At 37.4% G+C, this 20,895-nt stretch overlaps 1 protein-coding gene across 4 annotated transcripts in view; it reads right to left on the bottom strand.

Annotated features, from left to right (window-relative positions):
* Positions 1-1,952: 1,952 nt before the first annotated feature.
* Positions 1,953-20,895, bottom strand: part of SEPTIN2 (septin 2) — a 35,462-nt gene continuing 16,519 nt past the window's right edge. For all 4 annotated transcript variants that reach the window (XM_081329223.1, XM_081329225.1, XM_081329224.1 and 1 more), the window contains exons 7-13: positions 18,066-18,183; positions 17,619-17,720; positions 16,408-16,553; positions 12,187-12,270; positions 10,307-10,364; positions 7,870-7,982; positions 1,953-4,783 (exon numbers count right to left, since the gene is read on the bottom strand). In XM_081329223.1, the coding sequence (XP_081185349.1) occupies positions 7,878-7,982; positions 10,307-10,364; positions 12,187-12,270; positions 16,408-16,553; positions 17,619-17,720; positions 18,066-18,183 (613 nt within the window). In that variant the 3' untranslated portion in view covers positions 1,953-4,783; positions 7,870-7,877. The remainder of the gene's footprint in view (positions 4,784-7,869; positions 7,983-10,306; positions 10,365-12,186; positions 12,271-16,407; positions 16,554-17,618; positions 17,721-18,065; positions 18,184-20,895) is intronic.

Genomic DNA, 20,895 nt, shown 5'->3' with positions numbered 1-20,895 from the left:
TAGCCATTTCAGGACTTCATGTGTGCACCTATTCATTTTTCTCTGTATACTTAGTATTATTTATAAAACAAGCCTCTATGCCTTTAGTTAACCATGACCATAATATACCATAACTAATTACAGGGATATGTATCCCTCCATTATTTGGCAGCTTCCAGACTTCCCCAGATTGTGTTGTTGAAATCCTGCAGTAGAATTGCTTAATTACAAGTAGTCCTTGACTCACAATTGAGCCCCAAACTCTGTTGAGTTTTGCTCCATTTTATGACCTTTCTTCTTGTCACTGTATTAGAATCACTGTATTTGATAAGTTAGTTACATGGTTGTAAAGTGACTCCGGCTTCCCCATTGACTTTGCTTGTCAGAAGGTCACAAAAAGTGATCACATGACCTCAGGACACAGCAACTGTCATAAGTCAGCTGCCAAGTTCCTGAATTCTGATCATGCGACCATGGTGATGCTGCAAGTGTCTTTAAGTTTGAAAAATGGTCATAAGTCTTTTTTCAGGGATGTTGTTAACTTTGAATGGTCAATAAACGAATTGTTGTAAGTCAAGGATTACCTGTATTGGCTGTGCAATTTTATTTTATTTTCTCTTTAAAAGGTGAATTATACTCTACAGCACGGGTGTCAAACTCGCCGCATCACATGACGTGTCACAACGTATCTCATCTTTTTTTGCATTGCCGGAGCTACAATGGGCGCAGCCTCTGCATGATGCAACCGACCCATGGGCCGGCAGTTTGACACTCCTGCTCTACAGTAAACCTTTTCTCTCATTTTTCCACCTGCTAGAATAGATGCAATATACAGTATCAGACCCTGTAATATAAGAACTCACCTTTGTGATTCATAGCAAGTAAGAAAAGTATTTCACTTCACCTATCCATTAAATTTATATCCAACCTTGGAAGTTGTTTAACATGTCTGATTCAAAATCAGAGCTAGCTTTCATGACAAAGGGAGAGCTAGAACGTCTCCTAGTACCTGGTATCACTAGTTCAGCTCCATTTCTACTCATAAGGTAACACATCCTAGCATTCTGCCAGATTCACTTTTCTGTGAAGAGTTTTTACTTGCAGAAGAACAAAACTGATGTAAAAGGTGGTGGAAAGAATTAAGATCTCAGACAGGGATAGATAGAAATTACCTGAAAAAGTAGCACTTGACATTAAGACAATTGGTGCTTTTATTAATAAATATAGGGCTGTCTATACTTGGGGTGTGTGTGCGGTGGCTAGCATTTAAAGACATTCAGCTTGTCAGCTAAAAAGCTGACAGTCCAGGTTCAAGACTCAAGTGCTGTGTGATGAGATGAGCTGTTACTTGCCCCAGCTCCTGGCCAGCTAGCAGTTCGAAAGCATACAAATGCAAGTAGATAAACAGGTACCACTTTGGTGGGAAGATCATAGTGTTCCATGTGCCTCAGCATATCATCATGCTGGCCACATGACCACGGAAATGTCTTTGGACAAGGTTAGCTCCCTTGGCTAACAAATGAAGATGAGCACTGTCCCCTAGAGTCCAAAACAACTAGGCAGATAAACTTCACCTTTATCTAATACTTGGGAAACTGTTCTTGTTATGTACATATCCAAGTATTGTTGAACTAAGTATTAGCCTTTAATATCATTGATGACAATAGTGGAAGTCCATGTCAAGATTTTGATACCACAGTTGTGATACAGCGAGGTTCATATGGAACCAAATGTTATCATGTGCATTTTGCCTAACTTCCATGAGTATTTTTTTAAAAAGTAGATGTTCAAAACATCAACATCTTGGTAGCACATGTCCTCAGCAAAACAACTGTTGATGTAAATGTTTTTGTGTAATGGAACATATTATTTTAAGCTCTGTCATCAACATTTTTTTTGCAAGAAACTGTTTTTAATTAGACACCATACCACCTTCATCACTTCATATAACCACACACTTCAGCAGATTTGTACGCAACAGTTTATTAAGTTTATTAATAATCTGGGCTAAAATTAAGGTACAGGAAATCAATTATAGTTTAATACTGTTTTATACAAAAAATAGCCCTTTGAATACCCCAGTTATAAAAATCCAGTAAAAGTGTTAAAGAATATAACAATATACTCCTAAAATTGTAATTATGTTAGTTCAAAAATGAAAACAAAGACCATTTGTGATGCTAATCATGCTTCAGGTCTACATATTCAAATGTAGCTTAGTTCATGGAAATAGGTACCAGATACTTTTGTTATAACTATACCAGGCACAAACTGGAAAACATTATTCAACCTCATGGAAATACACTGTTAAAAAAATATTTAACCTTACTTAGAGTTAGTAAATTAGTAATTTACAGCTGTTCAGGAACTAAGTTTTAGCAGTATGGATTTTATAAGTGATCATAAAAGCCAAAATTCTTAAAATGTAGCACCACGAGTAGACTAAGTTACAGTATATAATGAAGGTCTAATTACAGCAAACAATGCATGCAGATGAATAGAATATATCTGAAAAAGTTGAATAACTTTTAAAGTCAGTTACTGAAAACTAATATACAATAGGGTTAAGTTTATACTAATTATTTGGTACACACATTCACATTTTCAACTTTTCAAAATACCAGGAAATTTTCTCCTTGCTATTTAATTATAATTACAGCTTCAAACAAAGAATACCAAAATCAGCCCAGATCTAAAGCATTCTAGGTAAACAAGTGTGTTCAAATCAAGTAGCATAATTTAACCCAGTAATATAACCTATGTAGGACACAAAAAGATTGTAGGTATTACTTCTGAGCAGAAGAGATGTTGAACAATTATCCTTTCTAAGGAAAAAAAGTACTATTAGTGGAAACTCTTCAGATTACTAGTATAATATTTTCAAATAAATTACAACATCCAAGTGAAATCTTTCTGTGATCCCCTTTTTAAAATGGAAATACTGGATTAATAAACGACAGAACAGTTTCACTATGTCTATATATCACTTATTGCAGACTTAAGAAATATAATTTGGATTTTATTTTTGAATATAGTAAATACAGACTAAAATATGGATGACATCAGATTTTTGGTAATCTATGTGTGACAACAATCAAGATGAAAATGCCTTAATGACTTTTTTTTAATGCTGGAAGCCTGAAGGACATTAGATTAAGTCACTCTCTTTCCAGTATTTCCAAGTACAGTATGTATGTCTGTCAGTATGTATGTACACCATGGGCATACTGGGGTCATTGAGGAGTAGCTAGTTTCTTCCATGAGGGATAAGTATGATCTTCCTTTGTAGAAACACATGCCTCAGGTACAATTTGACTTTGCTTTCTTCAAAAAGTAAACAAAAATTTGAAAATCTAAAAGAATACAGCTAAAAAAGTCTGAAAAAATAACTGAATTTGTTTTCTAAACTGTACTACTTCTTTTAAACCCATATAAGTCACAAAATGCTACACACACATGGTAATTATGTAAAAATATTTAGCACTGGGTAAAGTACAGCAGTCAAAAAATAGTAGAGGCATAAAGACTGATATATTACTTCATACAGGTAGTTCTCAACTTACGGCTATTTCACAATTGTTCCTAGTTACGATGGCCTTGGAAAGGGGTGCTTTCCAAGGCCCGTAAAGCACTTCCAAACATTGTAAAGTGTTGCCCTGCCCCCCCCCCCAATCTACATGGCCGCATTTCAGACTCTTGGCAGCCTATTTGCACTTACAACCACTTTCCAAGCATCCTGCAATCATGTGAATGCCATCTGCTATCTTTCCTGCTGGCTTCCCCAAGAAAATCAACAGGGAAACTGGCAGAGAAGATTGCAAGTGGAGGAGACAGAGGGGAGCAACTCACCCAGCCGCCTGCAGCAGCTTTGTACATGATGGTAGGCTGAGCCAGGCTGAGGCTCCCTGGGTAGCTGAGTGGCTGGATTGGGAACCAGCCGAAACCTCCCAGACATCAGCAGGTTTATGTATCCCTGTGGATCCCAGGCCTCCCTACCTGGTGCAGGATCTCCTCACTCGGCTGAACGATCCGCATGGTCACTTAATTAACTGGAAATGAATGAGCCAGGAGGGTAGTCACTGAGGGAAGCGATTATATGATGTCTCATTTAACAAGTGCTTCACTCAACAACTAAGATGCTGGGCTCAATTATGGTTGTAGGTCAAGGACTACTTGTATATAAAAAGAGCAACACTGAAAAATTGCAAATATTATCACTTATTTTCTTGTTGGTCAGTCTGCATGCAAAGGTCTCTATTCCAAAAAAAATGAACATTTCTTTAAGACTTTCTTTAGTCTTTCCTATGAAAACCTTTACAATTAAATTTCAAAGAAATAGGAAATACATAATATTTATAGGGTAGGTGACTTAAAGGGACTTTCAAACAAACATGTAAGCTGCATAAAGGAAACCAGGGAAAATTAAGAATAAGAATTTAAACCATAAATATAATGTGGTTGAAATCAACTGATTACCCAGTGCAAAACAACCCAAAAACAAAAACAGTGGCATTAGTCCGTAGTATTAGAGGAACAACAGGCTAGGGAAAATCTACACATTTGTATAGTCTGCGTAGTAAAATGAGCTCAATAAAATATTAGTAAATTTGAACAAACTCATATTGCATTGAACATTTTAGAAAGATTAATCTTATTTGTTTACAAAATAGAGATTACAACAACTATATATTTGTTTGCTGAATGTTAACAGACCTTCCAAGTCACAGCAGGATAAGGAGTAACTTTCCCCACAAAATAAGCTCTGTGTCTTAAATCTTAAATGATTCCAATTAATGAAACTTATCTGCAATGATGAAAAGAGAATATTGACAGGTTACCTGATCATGCGTACTTTAAAAAAATGAATTATAATTAATATACAAAGCAACAATGATAACCAAACTTTTCAATTACAAATCCGGGAAGGAGCAATACCTAGATTCCTCCTACAAATTTTACTAATAAAACGGCACCATCTCACACACATATATTATGAAGAAAGTTTACAGCATAAAGACCACAGGGAACCACAAGAGTATATTGTTCTAGTAATTTCCCCCCCTCCCTTTTTTATTAGCCTATGTCAGGGATGTCAAACTGCCAGTCTGCAGGATGGATGTTGCTGGCAATGGGGAAAAAAGTTGTGATACGTTGCGACACGTCATATGACATTGCGAGTTTGATGTTAACTCCTTCTTGTTCTTTGCAATGTATTGCTTAAAAAAAGAAAATATCCACGACTATTTAATCATACACTGTCTCAATTTTTTTTGGCTGCCATAGTAGTAATATTGCATTGTTACAGAATGTTACTGTTTAACATTCTATGACACACATGACCATGCCTGTTTTTTGTGACCTTTTTTGCAGCTGTCATTAAGATTACACTGTAATTATTAAGCACATATCACAGTCATTAAGCAAACGTGGCAGCTGTTAAATAAATCCATTTTTTCCAATGGACATTTTTTTTGTTGGATACGGGAAGTGAATGATGAAAATCAACAAAAGCAGAAAATCATTGTCATGTGACTGCAGGACACTACAAGTGGCTATAAATGAAAGCCGGTTGTCAAGTGCCCAAAATGTAATGACATGACCGTGGAGGGAGGAGGATGTGGTATGGCCAGCAGAACTGTAAAACTGGATCACAAGTTGCTTTGTAACTTTGACCAGTCATTAAGTGATTGGTCATTAAGCGAGGACTACCTGTATGCTGTATTAAATGTTGAAGTTCACTGTTTGCTTGATCATTCATTATTTGCTTGATCGTTTAGGGGAAAAAAGAACCCTGCCTGCTCTTTTCTCTGCCTCATTCTATGCTTTGATTTGGTTCTTTAAAAAGTGAGGAAGGGAAGTCAAACTGTATTACATGCTGGCACAGTAGCTGAGGAAATACAGAAACTGGACAAAGCATTATCTCATTTTTCTTGATATTAAAAACTACTCTTCCCTGAAGAACAGGATATAGTATACAGTGACCATTAGTAAATGTATGCTATCCAAACATTTGCAAAGTTGATGGAGAATTGGTTCTTTAGTCAATTAATATATGCATTTTTAGCTTTTTGAATTTAAGCCTTATGGCAAGTAGGCAGCTGTAACAACTGAAGGAGCTAATAAATAAATGGAAGCCTTTTTGTTTCAGAATGTAGTAATTATATCACTTTAAAGTTACTTACCTAAAAGTCAAAATCGTGATAAATACAGGTGAAACTCGAAAAATTAGAATATCGTGCAAAAGTTCATTTATTTCAGTAATGCAACTTAAAAGGGGAAACTAATATATGAGATAGATTCATTACATGCAAAGCAAGATAGTTCAAGCCGTGATTTGTCATAATTGTGATGATTATGGCGTACAGCTCATGAAAACCCCAAATCCACAATCTCAGAAAATTAGAATATTACATGCAATCAATAAAACAAGGAGTGTACATAGAACAATATCGGACCTCTGAAAAGTATAAGCATGCATATGTACTCAGTACTTGGTTTGGGCCCCTTTTGCAGCAATTACTGCCTCAATGCGGCATGGCATGGAAGCTGTCAGCCTGTGGCACTGCTGAGGTGTTATGGAAGACCAGGATGCTTCAATAGTGGCCTTCAGCTCTTCTGCATTGTTCGGTCTCATGTCTCTCATCTTTCTCTTGGCAATGCCCCATAGATTCTCTATGAGGTTCTGGTCAGGCGAGTTTGCTGGCCAATCAAGCACAGTAATCCCACGGTCATTGAACCAGGTTTTGGTGCTTTTGGCAGTGTGGGCAGGTGCCAAGTCCTACTGGAAAATGAAGTCAGCATCCCCATAAAGCTCGTCTGTGGAAGGAAGCGTGAAGTGCTCCAAAATCTCCTGGTAGATGGCTGTGTTGACCCTGGACTTAATGAAGCACAGTGGACCAACACCAGCAGATGACATGGCTCCCCAAATCAACACAGACTGTGGAAACTTCACACTGGACTTCAAGCATCTTGCAGTGTGTGCCTCTCCATTCTTCCTCCAGACTCTGGGTCCTTGGTTTCCAAATGAGATGCAAAAGTTGCTCTCATCAAAAAAGAGAACTTTGGACCACTGAGCAAGAGACCAGGTCTGTTTTTCTTTAGCCCAGGTAAGACACTTCTGATGTTGTTTGTTGTTCAGGAGCGGCTTGACAAGAGGAATACGACATTTGAAGCCCATGTCCAGGATCCGTCTGTGTGTGGTAGCTCTTGATGCACTGACTCCAGCCTCAGTCCACTCCTTGTGAAAGTCCCCAACACTTTTGAATGGCCTTTTCCTGACAATCCTCTCCAGGCTGCGGTCATCCCTGCTGCTTGTGCACCATTTTCTTCCACACTTTTCCCTTCCACATAACTTTCTATTAATGTGCTTTGATACAGCACTTTGGGAACATCCAACTTCTTTTGCAATTACCTTTTGAGGCTTTCCCTCCTTATGGAGGATGTCAATGATGGTTTTCTGCACAACTGTCAGGTCAGCAGTCTTCCCCATGATGGTGATTCCTACTGAACCAGACTGAGAGACCATTTAAAGGCTCAGGAACCCTTTGCAGGTGTTATGGCTTAATTAGCTGATTAGAGTGGGACACTTTGAGCCTAGAATATTGCACCTTTTTACAATATTCTAATTTACTGAGATTGTGGATTTGGGGTTTTCATGAGCTGTAAGCCATAATCATCACAATTATGACAAATCACGGCTTGAACTATCTTGCTTTGCATGTAATGAGTCTATCTCATATATTAGTTTCCCCTTTTAAGTTGCATTACTGAAATAAATGAACTTTTGCACGATATTCTAATTTTTGTGTTTCACCTGTAGATCAAATCTGTAACACTCTAACTTCCAAAGCAATATTTTGTATGCTAGTTTTAGTATAAAAGTGTTCTTACCAAATAATTCAAACTTTGTACCCATGAGTTGCACTGCTATCCCCTTCACCTCCTTGTCTCTGCATCTGCATCTGTGCTTGCATCCTTGCAATCATTTCCTGCATGCGGCGAAGCTAAAACAAAAGAATATCATTTCTACATTGGCTAGCCATTCCTCCAACTAAGAGTGTGTTGGCAGCTTACAACAAAAACATTAAATCAGAATTATATCACCAATTTTTAAAAAATCAAATTTTATATCTTTCATGTACAACTATGGTTCTTTTGTAGAAGGAGATATTGGTATCATGAGACCATATTCTTTTCCCACTTTCATCCCCTACTTCCCATAACTGATGTGCAGTACAGGTAAGAAACCTATGGGTCTCCAGATATTTTTGAATTATACATACCATCATATCACCCAGTGGAGACATTGGTTATAGATGCTGAGAACTGGAATTCAGCAATTGGGGCTGCACATTTTCCAGTTTCTGGTTCAGTTTTTACACTTTTAGTATGATTATAGAGAATTTAGTTCAATGGATTCACTCATATGAATTAACATCAAAGCCATCATGAAATAAGACTTTATTTAGCATTATACAAATTTAAGAGATACCAACCAGATCAGTTATGTTAACAGGCAACAATTTATTTATTTAGTTGCATTTGTATACCGCCCTTTCCCTGAGGACTCAGGGCGGTTTACAGGGAATTAAAAATCAAAACATACAAAAGTTAAAACCAGTTAAAAAGCATTAAATTCACCCTGTACACTAAAAACCCCAGTTAAAATTTTCTCCTCAGCCTGGGCCCGAGAGCTCAAAGAGCCAGGTCTTCAGGCCCCGGCGGAATGATCGGAGGTCGGGAGCAGTCCTCAGCTCCACCGGCAGCTGGTTCCAGAGGGCAGGCGCTCCCACTGAGAAGGCCCTATCCCTGGGTGTCACCCGCCGGCAATCTCTCACCGGCGGAACCCTGAGCAGACCCTCCCTGTGGGAGCGCACTGGGCGAAGGGCGTTTGATGCCGGCAGCAGGTGTTCCCTCAAATAACCCGGACCCAGGCCATGTAGGGCTTTATAGGTAATAACCAGCACCTTGAATTTCACCCGGAGGGCAACCGGAAGCCAATGCAGCTCGCGGAGTAGAGGTGTTACATGGGAGTATCGGGAAACCCCCATTACAACTCGCGCGGCCGCATTCTGCACCAGTTGAAGCCTCCGAGTGGTCTTCAAGGGCAGCCCCATGTAGAGAGCGTTACAGTAGTCCAAACGGGAGGTCACAAGCGCATGAGTGACTGTGCGTAGGGCGTCTCGGTCCAGATAGGGACGCAACTGGCGCACCAGGCGAACCTGTGCAAAAGCCCCCCTGGTCACGGCTCCTATGTGATCTTCAAAATTGAGCCGTGAATCCAGGAGGACGCCCAAGTTGCGAGCCCTATCAACGGGGGGTAACACCTCACCCCCCATCGTTAGAGGTGGAATAACTTGGTTAACCCGAGACGCCGATATGCACAGCCACTCAGTCTTGGCGGGATTGAGACGAAGCCTGTTTCTCCCCATCCAGACCTGAACCGCCTCCAGGCACCGGGACATCACGGAGAGGGCATCACTGGGTTGGTTCGGGGTGGAAAGAAAAAGTTGGGTATCATCAGCGTACTGGTAATACCCCACCCCAAAACCACGAATGATCTCGCCCAGCGGCTTCATATAGATGTATAAACAATAAACCAGTTTGAATGAAAAATTCAGTATTAATGCAGCTACTAAAGCAGGATATTGTGACATCTAAATCCAAATAGTTACCATTCCATATTTGGTTATTAAAAACTGGGAATAAAATCTCTCTTGAACTCAAAGGCTGCAATAAACCAATATGATTTTAAACTGCCAGTATCAATTAAAAATTCCACATTTTACCTGAAGAATTACTAAGCAATAACGTTTCTTTGAAACATACTTTTGATTATATAGTTGCATGAGACTACTTTCCCACTGCTGCTATACAAATCTAATATACACAGCATTCAAGATTTTCTGACAAAATACATAAATTCAGTTTATACTCCAACTTCGAATACAGCCATAGATCACATCAAATTAGGGGCTCCCTTGAAATCTGGACTGAGCCATTCAGGTCCATTTGCCTTTCCTCTTTTACCAATTATAAATGAAAATCAATGAATGATTGACTATTATAATTGTTTTAATTTTAAATTTATGGGCTCTGTAGAAGGATACCTTTCAGAGAATTCACATTGAGAAGTGTTTGTGTGAGATGCCTTTAATTTTTTAAGTTTTCTTTAGAAAAAGCTAACTAATAACTTTGTAATTTCTTGGCAAAATCCTACTAAATAATATTCTGTCCCTATGGGGTGAGAATTCAGAACCATTTATGAATATCACATGATTTGAAGATCCAAAATACAGTATATTTTAAAAAAAAATGAAGTCCTTACTTCTGCTTCCTTTTCAAGCAAGATTTGATCTTTATTAACATCTTCATCTTCAACTTTTCTACATGTAGGATGGAAAAAAGGCTTATAAATATATAGGAATATCTACTTTAAAACAACATCTTTACAAAGGAATTTAATGCAAACATGTAGTTTTAAATACTTTTTGCATCTGACAGTATTTAACTACCAATTGAGCAGTATTTTAAAAATACGAATACAATAATAAAAGAAAAAAGATTACTTGAGTAGTTATTACTATACTGTATGTATTTCCTAGGTAATAGGATTTTCTTTTCTTTATTTATAAATGCTGCCCATTCCATTCCGTAAAGAAACCTGGCAAAAGAATGTGGGTTTACAATGAAATCTCTAGTTTAGAAATACTAGCTACACCTATTGATAGCAGGAAATTCTGGTATGGGTATGATTAATGCTAGTAACCTTTAAAAGTCAACTTGGAAAGAAAGAGAAGTAAATAATGAACATTTATTCATCAATGAAACATGACTAAGCCGAGTGTTTATAAAACTAAGAGAAAGAGGAAGAATGTTGTAAATGTAAAAGAAGATGGATTGATTTTGGGGAATAGAATTGAGGAAAACATGCATAAATGATGGAAGTAAAAATGTAAGTCCATTAATTAATGAAAGGATTATAATGTAAGTCAGAAAATGAAATTATTTAAATTATGAAAACAGATATTAATATATTAATGAAGCTAAATTTTACTTTCTATGTATGTTTCAAGTATAAGTATAAATGTACTGAGTAGTGATAATGAGAGAGATGAGATCCATATATAAATGTCTTCCTGAAGAACAAAGCTATTCTATTAGGTGACACAAATAGATAGGTGGGAATGAGATAGAAAAATACAGCAAAATGAAAAACACTAGGTATTGTTTGAGAGTATCTGTTTAGAAAAAGATGTATTATGAATATATGGTTTAAGCATGTCTATTTAAATGAATACAGAACAAAGGAATGACTCTAAAAGTTTGAGTAATTTGATTGTTTATGATATAAGAGAGTGACTGAAGGCTATAAGATTAAGGGTTTGCAATGAAGGACTGACCACTATTGGGTAGGGTCAAGAACTGATCTTAGGAAAAATATGGAGGTGGAAAACATTAAATAAAAGAAATTCAAATAAAAGTAGAATTACTACAGGAAGCAAAAGTTCAAAACCTGTATGAAAAAATATTAGGAAATAGCAGCTGAATGAAACAGAGTGAAAACTCTTGCAAAATATCACAGAATGAAACTAAAAAGAAGGATGATTGGTAGAACAAGAAAGTGAAAGAAGCATATAAAAATGAATACAATAAATGAAAATAAAATGAAAAATTCTGTATAATACATATATATATAGAGAGAAAAAGAGTTGCAAAAAACATAGTAAAGAGAACAAGGAATAGTTAAAAGTGGAACATAAAGTGCAGTGATTTTGATTCAAATAAAATAGCATTTTGAAACTGGGGAAAAGGGCTAACAAAGACTCTCCAGCAGAAGGAACAGAATAAAAAATACAAATGACTGAATACTGGAGGAACATTTTAGAGATCTGGTTGGGAAAGATAGTGACATGTTAAAAAATATGGCTGCAGATTTAAATGGCATAATTGGAAAAACATTAAAATATGAAGTTTGCATACAACATGTTTAACACGTGTGAAGGTTGCATCTATTCCTAATAACTGAAAGAATGCTGTTACTGTCCCTTTATAGAAAAATATAATAAGAGTAATACATCCAAATAGATTAACTGTTAAGTATGCCGGGAAAGTATTTGACATAGATTTAAAATGCTAGCAATCAAAACATGACAAGAAAACCTGAAATGTGATGGAACCATAGACCATTTAGTAAGAGATACTTACCGGCCACCCTTTTTAAGTCTTTCAGAACGGAAGTTCTCATAGTGAAGATCTTGAGTCACTTCTTGAAGATCCTGCATATGAGTGCTGGAATGACACAAAACTATGGTATAAAAATTATTTAATACAACACAACTAATATCATTTTAATCCGTAAATTAACAGTTATGCATTAGAAGCAGCGGAATGGAAAACAGGATATAGAATTTAACTCAATGGGTTAAAAATGCTCTGAAATGCATACCTTCTCCATTGTTATCGTGTTTGCTACCCAAGTCCTTTAATAGTTATATAACATAACTTCATATATAACACAAATAACCATTTTTTTAAAGAATCTCATTTGCCCACTTTCATATGTGTCAGAAATATGAACATAAAGAGACATTTTTATCATGTGGTAGACACGTACAAAAACTAAAAAAAAAGATCCAAATACATAATTTTGATACAGATGATTTGAAATATTAATATTCAATTTAAGCCAAAACTTTTCATTTCAGGATTAACAGGCAAATAGAAAAGTGTCATGGAAGATTATTTCTATATATGATCACAGCAGCCAGATTACTCTAGGTTCAGAGATGGAAAGATTCAACATTATGGAAGAATGGTTGGTAAAGTTAATAGATTTTGCTGAAATGGATAATTTCTTTCATTACAGCAAAGGCATTATCTACATAAAAAAGATGTAAAAAAGATGTTGAGACTCTAGTACAGAGTACAGAGAAGAGCAACAAAGATGATTAGGGGACTGGAGGCTAAAACATATAAGGAACAGCTGCTGGAATTGGGTATGTCTAGTTTAACGAAGAGAAAGACGAGAGGGGACATGATAGCAGTGTTCCAATATCTCAGGGGCTGCCACAAAGAAGAGGGAGTCAAGCTATTTTCCAAAGCACCTGAAAGCAGGACAAGAAGCAACGGATGGAAACTAATCAAAGAGAGAAGCAACCTAGAACTAAGGAGAAACTTCCTGACAGTTAGAACAACTAACCAGTGGAACAACCTGCCTCCAGAAGTGGTGAACGTTCCAACACTGGAAGTTTTTTTTTTATTTAAAAAGTTTTACAATACATTTTAACTTTAATCCCCCCCTCCCCCACCCCTATCTAACCCTCCCTATCCCTCTCCCCCATTCCCTCCTCCCCCCCCGACTTCCCAGAGCTAAATACAGGGTATAAAAAAGAAAAACAAACATAAGCATCCATATGCTATCACAATAAACTATTAATTCTATCACCCTCTAGCTCAAGTAAAATGATTACAAACAATGTTACTATTACAGATAAGAAAAAAAAAGAAAACAGAAAGGGAACTTTACTCAAATACTAAATAAAATTTCTTAATCCCAATCCTTATTCATATTAATTTCAAAAAAGAAAAAAAAATTTCATCTACTATTTACATTCTCCCACATTTCTCTAAATTCTAAACAAATTCTCAATTACGCGCCAAAAGCGCCTATCTCTATTAACCTTATTAATCTCCAGCCAAACTAAACTATGATCAAAAATAGTTCTTGCATATATCACAGCAAATGTCCCACAGTTCCAGATCATCCATCTATACGTCTAGGACACCATTCCAATCTCCAATGAAAATAAAATAAAAAATTTAAAAAATTTATAATCCAATTAAGTAACCTTTATATGTAGTAAGTTAAGAAAAATCAACTTGTTATTGATTAGGAGCTTGCGTAAATTCAATAAATACTTTTAGTCCATAATCCTAATATACGTTTCTTGCAAACAAATAGCATCAGTCTTAAATTGTTTTAAATATTGAAAAACTTTCTTTCTCCTCTATGATGAATTTAATCCATTAACATTCTAAATTAGAGATTTAGTCACCAATCTTGACGCTCCAAAGCTTTTGGAGCACGTCTGAAATGACCCCTATATCTTCTTTGGACCACGCCCTTCCCACAGCTTCACTATAAGTACGCTTTGGAGGTTCCATAACTTTCTGCTTGTCTTGCTCTTGCTCTCGTCTCGCTCGTCTTAGGGCGGCACGCGTCATCCTCTGCTCTCCAACAGCAACCGATGAGGCTGTAACTTGATCCTCTCCAGCACCGTTCTCCTCTGTCTGTCTATCTGCAACAACTTGAGGCTTTCCCTCGCCATGTCCCTTTGCAGCTTCCAGAAGTAATAGGGGGGTTGCTTTTAACACATTGCTATAAAAATCACGTGCCTGGGCCACAGTAGCCAAACGATGTCTTTTACCTTCGTGCATCACCACCAGTCCAACTGGAATCTCCCATCTAAACTTGACATCACATTTCTTAAGTTCCTGTACAAGAAATGCAAAATCTTTCCTTCTCCTTAAAATCTTTGGAGGAATCTCTTTTAAAACCAAAACTTCTTGCTCAGCAACTACCAATTTAGTATCATAAGCAGCTTGAATGACTTCATCTCTAATTACTCTCTTTGTAAAATAGACCACCACATCTCTGGGTAACTTCCTCTGTCTTGCAATCCATGAATTTACACGAAAAATTTTATCCATATTTCCCTCAATTTCAGATGCTGGCTGGCCCAATACCGGTTCCAAAGCCTCAGAGATCAGCTGCTTTAAATCTTCTTTAGAATTCTCCTTTAAACCCCTAATTCTAATAGCATACTGCATCTGTTGGTACTGAACAAGGCTCAATTCTCCATCCATTTTGTCCCTTATATTTTCATTCTCTAATTCATTCTCTAATACCTTTGCTTCTAATATAGAGTTCTTTTGACTGAGATCCTCCACTTTTTCACCCAGCTGTTGCACACATTCAGCTACACTTTCAATCATAGACAACATGTCTACCCTCATTGCTCTAAACCTCTCTTCCATCTTCTTCTCCAATTTCTCCTCCAGCTTTTTCAACTTTTCATCCATCATATCAGACATTAACCGTGAATGCTTTTCAAGGGCATCTTGTAAATCCTTAAGCGTCAGTGCCGGAGGAAATGCAGGAGGAAGCAAAGCTTGCAACGAGGTCTGTTGCACCGGGGAAGACCCCGCACTCCGAAGAGCTTTAGAAGTCTTGGCCGCCATCTTTCCCCACTTTCACTTATTGCGCACTTTCACTTTAGAACTATAAAATCCATTGAGCTAGAGAGTAAAGCTAAAAGTCCACATCACCTTGACCTCCTGTACCGCTCTGCCTGCATCTTGATACTCAAAAGTATTTCCTTTTGGCAGGGGTGGTTGCTAACGCCTGGCTCTGCTCCAAAAATCACGGAGCAGAGACGCTGCGCAGCTCGGAGCAACCCAGGCTTCGGGGGGGCTCAATCCTTCAGCCGCCCAAACTCTCAGCTCAGGCGGCCACGGAGAGCTCAACCCCTACCTGGGGCCTCACCCCCTCCTCTTCTCCCGAGGAGGGGGCTTCAAATCCATCTAAACAGCTGATTGGCGCTGTTTACGATGGAAAAAACACAGCTGCGGAGCGGGCAGCCCGGAGACGGCTGTCTTCGGCATCGCATCGCCACCGGAAGACACACTGGAAGTTTTTAAGAAGAGACTGGACAGCCATTTGTCTGAAAATGGTATAGGGTTTCCTGCCCGAGCAGGGAGTTGGACTAGATGACCTGCAAGGTCCCTTCCAACTTCATTATATTATTATTATTATTATTATTATTATTATTATTATTATTATTATTATTATTATTACAAGCCTCTTATGGACTTTGGCGTAAAAATCAAGAGTGAAATTGACACTTATAGTTTTGATGTTTAGACAGAATAGATTATAGAAAGAGCAATATGATGTAACTTTAGAGGTCAAAATATATTTGTTCTTATAGTTGCTGTAAAAAATATCAGAAGCCATTGCTTTGTTTTTTTCTATTTTTAACTTTTTTCCTTTTCTTGCACTTTTTTGCTTTCTCTTTGCTTTCTTTTTTCCCTTGTTTACTTCTATTAGTCTGTGTTAGCTTTTACCTTCTTTCCTGTCTGGTTTACCTGGAAGGGCTGATACGTGATGTCTCACTTAGAGACTATGGATGATTCACTTTGTAATAAAAAAAGTTATAAAAGCGGGTGCAGTCACATGATGTTTCTCTTCACAATCACACTCTTTAACAATTAATTTTCCAGTCTCTACTGTGTTTATAAGTTAAGAGCTATCTGTATCTCCTGTTTAACAGTTCAACAAACAGTAATGATTTTGCTTTGTATTGTGTGGCAGAGAAAATAAGATGAACAATGACCAAAGTACAGAGATAAATGCACTTTACTTACATCAGCATGGTTCTTAGTTTTAAGAAGTCATTATGTTCTGGATTTTCCACTTCAACAACACCCCAGGGATAAAGACGACCTCTAACTTTTTTACCCTTAGCTTCAATTAACTGATTGGATCCCACAACACAAAATGGAATGCTGGTCTGGAATTGAAGAGAAAAATAATCTTACAATCTCACTGTGCTTTGCAATTAGAAGTTTGATAACAATCAACACTAATTTAAATTTCTGAAAAGAAAGTCAACTATTTTGTTAAAATAATGAGACATTCCATTGACTGGAAAACCCTTATGGACTTTTTGCATAAAACAGCAAAAATGCACTTATGATTTATGGTTTTGAAAAAGACCAGTCAGATTATAGACAGATGAGTTATGCTTGAACCATAGAGTAAGAAGTAAGTCTGTAACTGTACTTGTAACTGCTGTAAAGGAGATCAGAAGCTACTTCTTTGTATCTTTTTCCTTTCTTTCCTATTTTAATTTTTTGTACTTTGTTTTCATTTTGATTTATTTCTTTTTCTTACATTAGTTTTTACCTTCCTTTTTAAATGCTTTTCAATAAGATACATAACCTCTTGTATCCTACCACTCTCCAGTTAAAAGTCACTTGTTTAACCTTACTGCTTTCATCCTTTCTCCTCAATGATTTTTGATAAAAAAATTCTGCTGTTTACATTTGTTATCTTCTGTTGCCCTCATCTAACTCTAATACTTCTGTTAACCTCATCTAAATTTCTGTTATTGCCCCTTTGCATTCCTTTTCTATACTTTTAATTGTAACAATTTACACTGTCAAAAATGAAACTCCTATTCAGGGCTCTCTTCTTTTCACCTGAACCTTGACTTTATCTCTCTCCATGTGTGCCCCGCAGTGCTAAGTGGAAATAAGGTGCAAAGAAAGAAAAAACAACAACCCCAAAACAAACAAAAAACCATATAGGAACTCTTGCTACAAATTCCTGCTTCACACTCTGTCATTCTGAATGCATAAGATTTTTAAAAAATTGCAATTAAATTTGGATGACAAAGCATTTTTCAATCCCAAAATCAAAATTCCTTTTGGTGTAAAGAATTCCTTTTTGAGATTAGAAACAGATTAAAAACACTAGCTTTCATAAGCAATGATAATAAAGCAAAAATAATAAATTCTTGAAATTAAATAAGATGACAGGATAAACTATTTCTGACTTAATAAATTGTCCTTACTTTCAAAAGTCTGGTCTGTTCTTTAAAATCTTCATCTTCGTCTGATTCCGCATCGGGCAAGTGATAAATCTTGATGCTATGTTCTTCAATTTCATCCAAAATCTGACCACAAAGGACAGTAAGATATAAGAATAACATGGGCTGAGATTCAACATCTGCAAAATCAACAGGGATTTTTTGCCTGATTTTTATATCTGTGTTTTTTTCCACTTAAACCCAAGTTGCTTCTGAATGCCAGGAAATCATACCCCTAGAATTACACATGGTACAAAGTGCTGCAGTTGGAGAAGGCAGCAATTAGTCCTCTTCACTTCAAAAAGTTAAAGCTGTACACACTACCTAAAAGTTCAGTGTTCATTAGGTTCTGGCCAAAGGCCTATTATGCACAATATATAAGAATCATGTTTTTATTTATGCTATGCTTAAATTAAAGAAAAAAACCCTCACCCTTTTCTTCAGTCTTTCCCGCTCTTTCAGCGTAAGAGTATCGGCTTTTGCAATCACAGGCACAATATTCACTTTGTTGTGTATAGCTTTCATGAACTCAACATCCAAAGGCTTGAGACTAAAAATACAGATTATGACATCCTAACATTTAGTCTCCTTTTTCTTCACAAACTAAAAATTAACAGAAGCAGTTAACATAGAAACTTAAATATTTCCAAAACATTCAGATTCTCAGACCAAATTACTGCTTTGGTTACATCAAGAAAGAAATAAGCATTATTATTGTAAAATGTAACTCATTTTTTTAATTGTAACTCTATAAAATAAGAAATTATGGTCTTGGCTACCATCTTAAATATACCATGTCACATGGGCATCCCCTGCAAACACTATGGGTGGCAACAAATAGTTTTGGCATATTCTGTCCAGTATGCCCACAAATACAACCAAAGCCCAATTTTACATCAAACAAACTCAAAGGATTTGATGCAAATTTTAGATTTTTAAGCTAGAGACAATTTGTAAGTAGATACATTATTACCTGTAAACCCAGCTAGGAGATATACATATTGTGTACTTATATGCACACAAGCAAAATGTATAACATTATGTATGGGCGTGGAAGATGGATGGTTTGTAAAGGTGGAAAGAGAGAGAAGTATAGTACCGTAGATTCCGGCGTATAAGACTACTTTTTAACCCATGAAAATCTTCTCAAAAGTCAGGGGCCGGGTGCTGAAACTTTAGGGACAGGGCTGGCTGGAAAACCTGGAGCGGATCTTCCATTTAGTCTGCGCAGGGAAAGCGGGACCAATTGGAGTAGAAGCTGCAGTCTGTGATTTTTTACAGGCTGGGGTCTGGGCTTCTTTCCTTCTAAAGTTGAAGAGCAGCTGTAGGCAGGTGGGGAATGCAAGAGCAATTTGAAAGGCAGGTGGGGAATGCGTAGCAGAGCAGCAGCTTAGCTCTAGGGACACATTTGACTCAGGAACTGGGCGGGCTGGCTAGAAAACCTGGAGCGGATCTCCCATTTGGTCTTTTTTTTAAATCCCATTTATATCCCACCCTTCTCCGAAGACTCAGGGCGGCTTACAATTTAAAGCACAAATCAATGTGCTTAGCAATAGCCTTCATTCTATGTATATGCCTGCCTATTAGAGCTTTCACCCCCCCCCCCCACAAGCAGCATTATTACAAAGTCAGCTTATTGCTCCCAACAATCTGAGTCCTCATTTTACCTACCTCGGAATGATGGAAGGCTGACTCAACCTTGAGCCTGATGGGATGTGAACCTGCACTAATTGCAGGCAGCTGGGGTTACTTAAGGCTCTGCGCAGGGAAAGTTTTAGAGTGAATTAGGAAAAGTGAAAAAGTGAATTAGGAAAATAGGAAAAGGGTTGCTGGAATTGGGTATGTGTAGTTTAATGAAGAGAAGGGTGAGGGGTGACATGATAGCAGTGATCCAATATCTCAGGGGCTGCCACAAAGAAGAGGGAGCCAAGCTATTCTCCAAAGCACCTGAAAGCAGGACAAGAAGCAATGGATGGAAACTAGTCAAGGAGAGAAGCAACCTAGAATTAAGGAGAAACTTCCTGACAGTTAGAACAATTAACCAGTGGAACAACCTGCCTCCAGAAGTGGTGAATGCTCCAACACTGGAAGTTTTTAAGAAGAGACTGGACAGCCATTTGTCTGAAATGGTATAGGGTTTCCTGCCTTAGCAGGGGGTTGGACTAGATGACCTCCAAGGTCCCTTCCAACTTATTATTATTATTATTATTATTATTATTAAGTTTAATCCACTTGCACTGTTTTATGTTTACATGTTTGATGACAAACAGCCTTATGTTTATAAGTGACAGTTTTCCTACTAAGTACCTGCATGTCATAAGCATTTGAATTAAAATTACCATATTAAAATCAAATCTGATGTTTTTTAATTTTTATTTGGTGTGTGTTGGAAGAGGGGTAGTCTTATACGGCGAGTATAGCCCAAACCCTATAATTTAACAGGAAATGTAGGGGGTCGTCTTATACGCCCAGTCGTCTTATACGCCGGAAAATACGGTAAATGGTTTCATGTAAAGTAGATTTAGCTATATTTCCTTTTGATTTCATGCCTTAATTTCTTTTGACTTTCTATTTTTAATCCTTTTCTGCATTAACATCACTTTTCCTGAAAGGGAATAGCATAATAGGTACAGGGAGTGCAGAATTATTAGGCAAATGAGTATTTTGACCACATCATCCTCTTTATGCATGTTGTCTTACTCCAAGCTGTATAGGCTCGAAAGCCTACTACCAATTAAGCATATTAGGTGATGTGCATCTCTGTAATGAGAAGGGGTGTGGTCTAATGACATCAACACCCTGTATCAAGTGTGCATAATTATTAGGCAACTTCCTTTCCTTTGGCAAAATGAGTCAAAAGAAGGACTTGACAGGCTCAGAAAAGTCAAAAATAGTGAGATATCTTGCAGAGGGATGCAGCACTCTTAAAATTGCAAAGCTTCTGAAGCGTGATCATCGAACAATCAAGCGTTTCATTCAAAATAGTCAACAGGGTCGCAAGAAGCGTGTGGAGAAACCAAGGCGCAAAATAACTGCCCATGAACTGAGAAAAGTCAAGCGTGTAGCTGCCAAGATGCCACTTGCCACCAGTTTGGCCATATTTCAGAGCTGCAACATCACTGGAGTGCCCAAAAGCACAAGGTGTGCAATACTCAGAGACATGGCCAAGGTAAGAAAGGCTGAAAGACGACCACCACTGAACAAGACACACAAGCTGAAACGTCAAGACTGGGCCAAGAAATATCTCAAGACTGATTTTTCT

This window comes from Vipera berus (assembly GCF_964194415.1).
Source record: "Vipera berus genome assembly, chromosome: 5".
In the NCBI taxonomy this organism is placed as follows: Eukaryota; Metazoa; Chordata; class Lepidosauria; order Squamata; family Viperidae; genus Vipera; species Vipera berus.
Note: the sequence above shows the minus strand (reverse complement) of the source record. Positions and strands in the feature narration are given on the sequence as shown.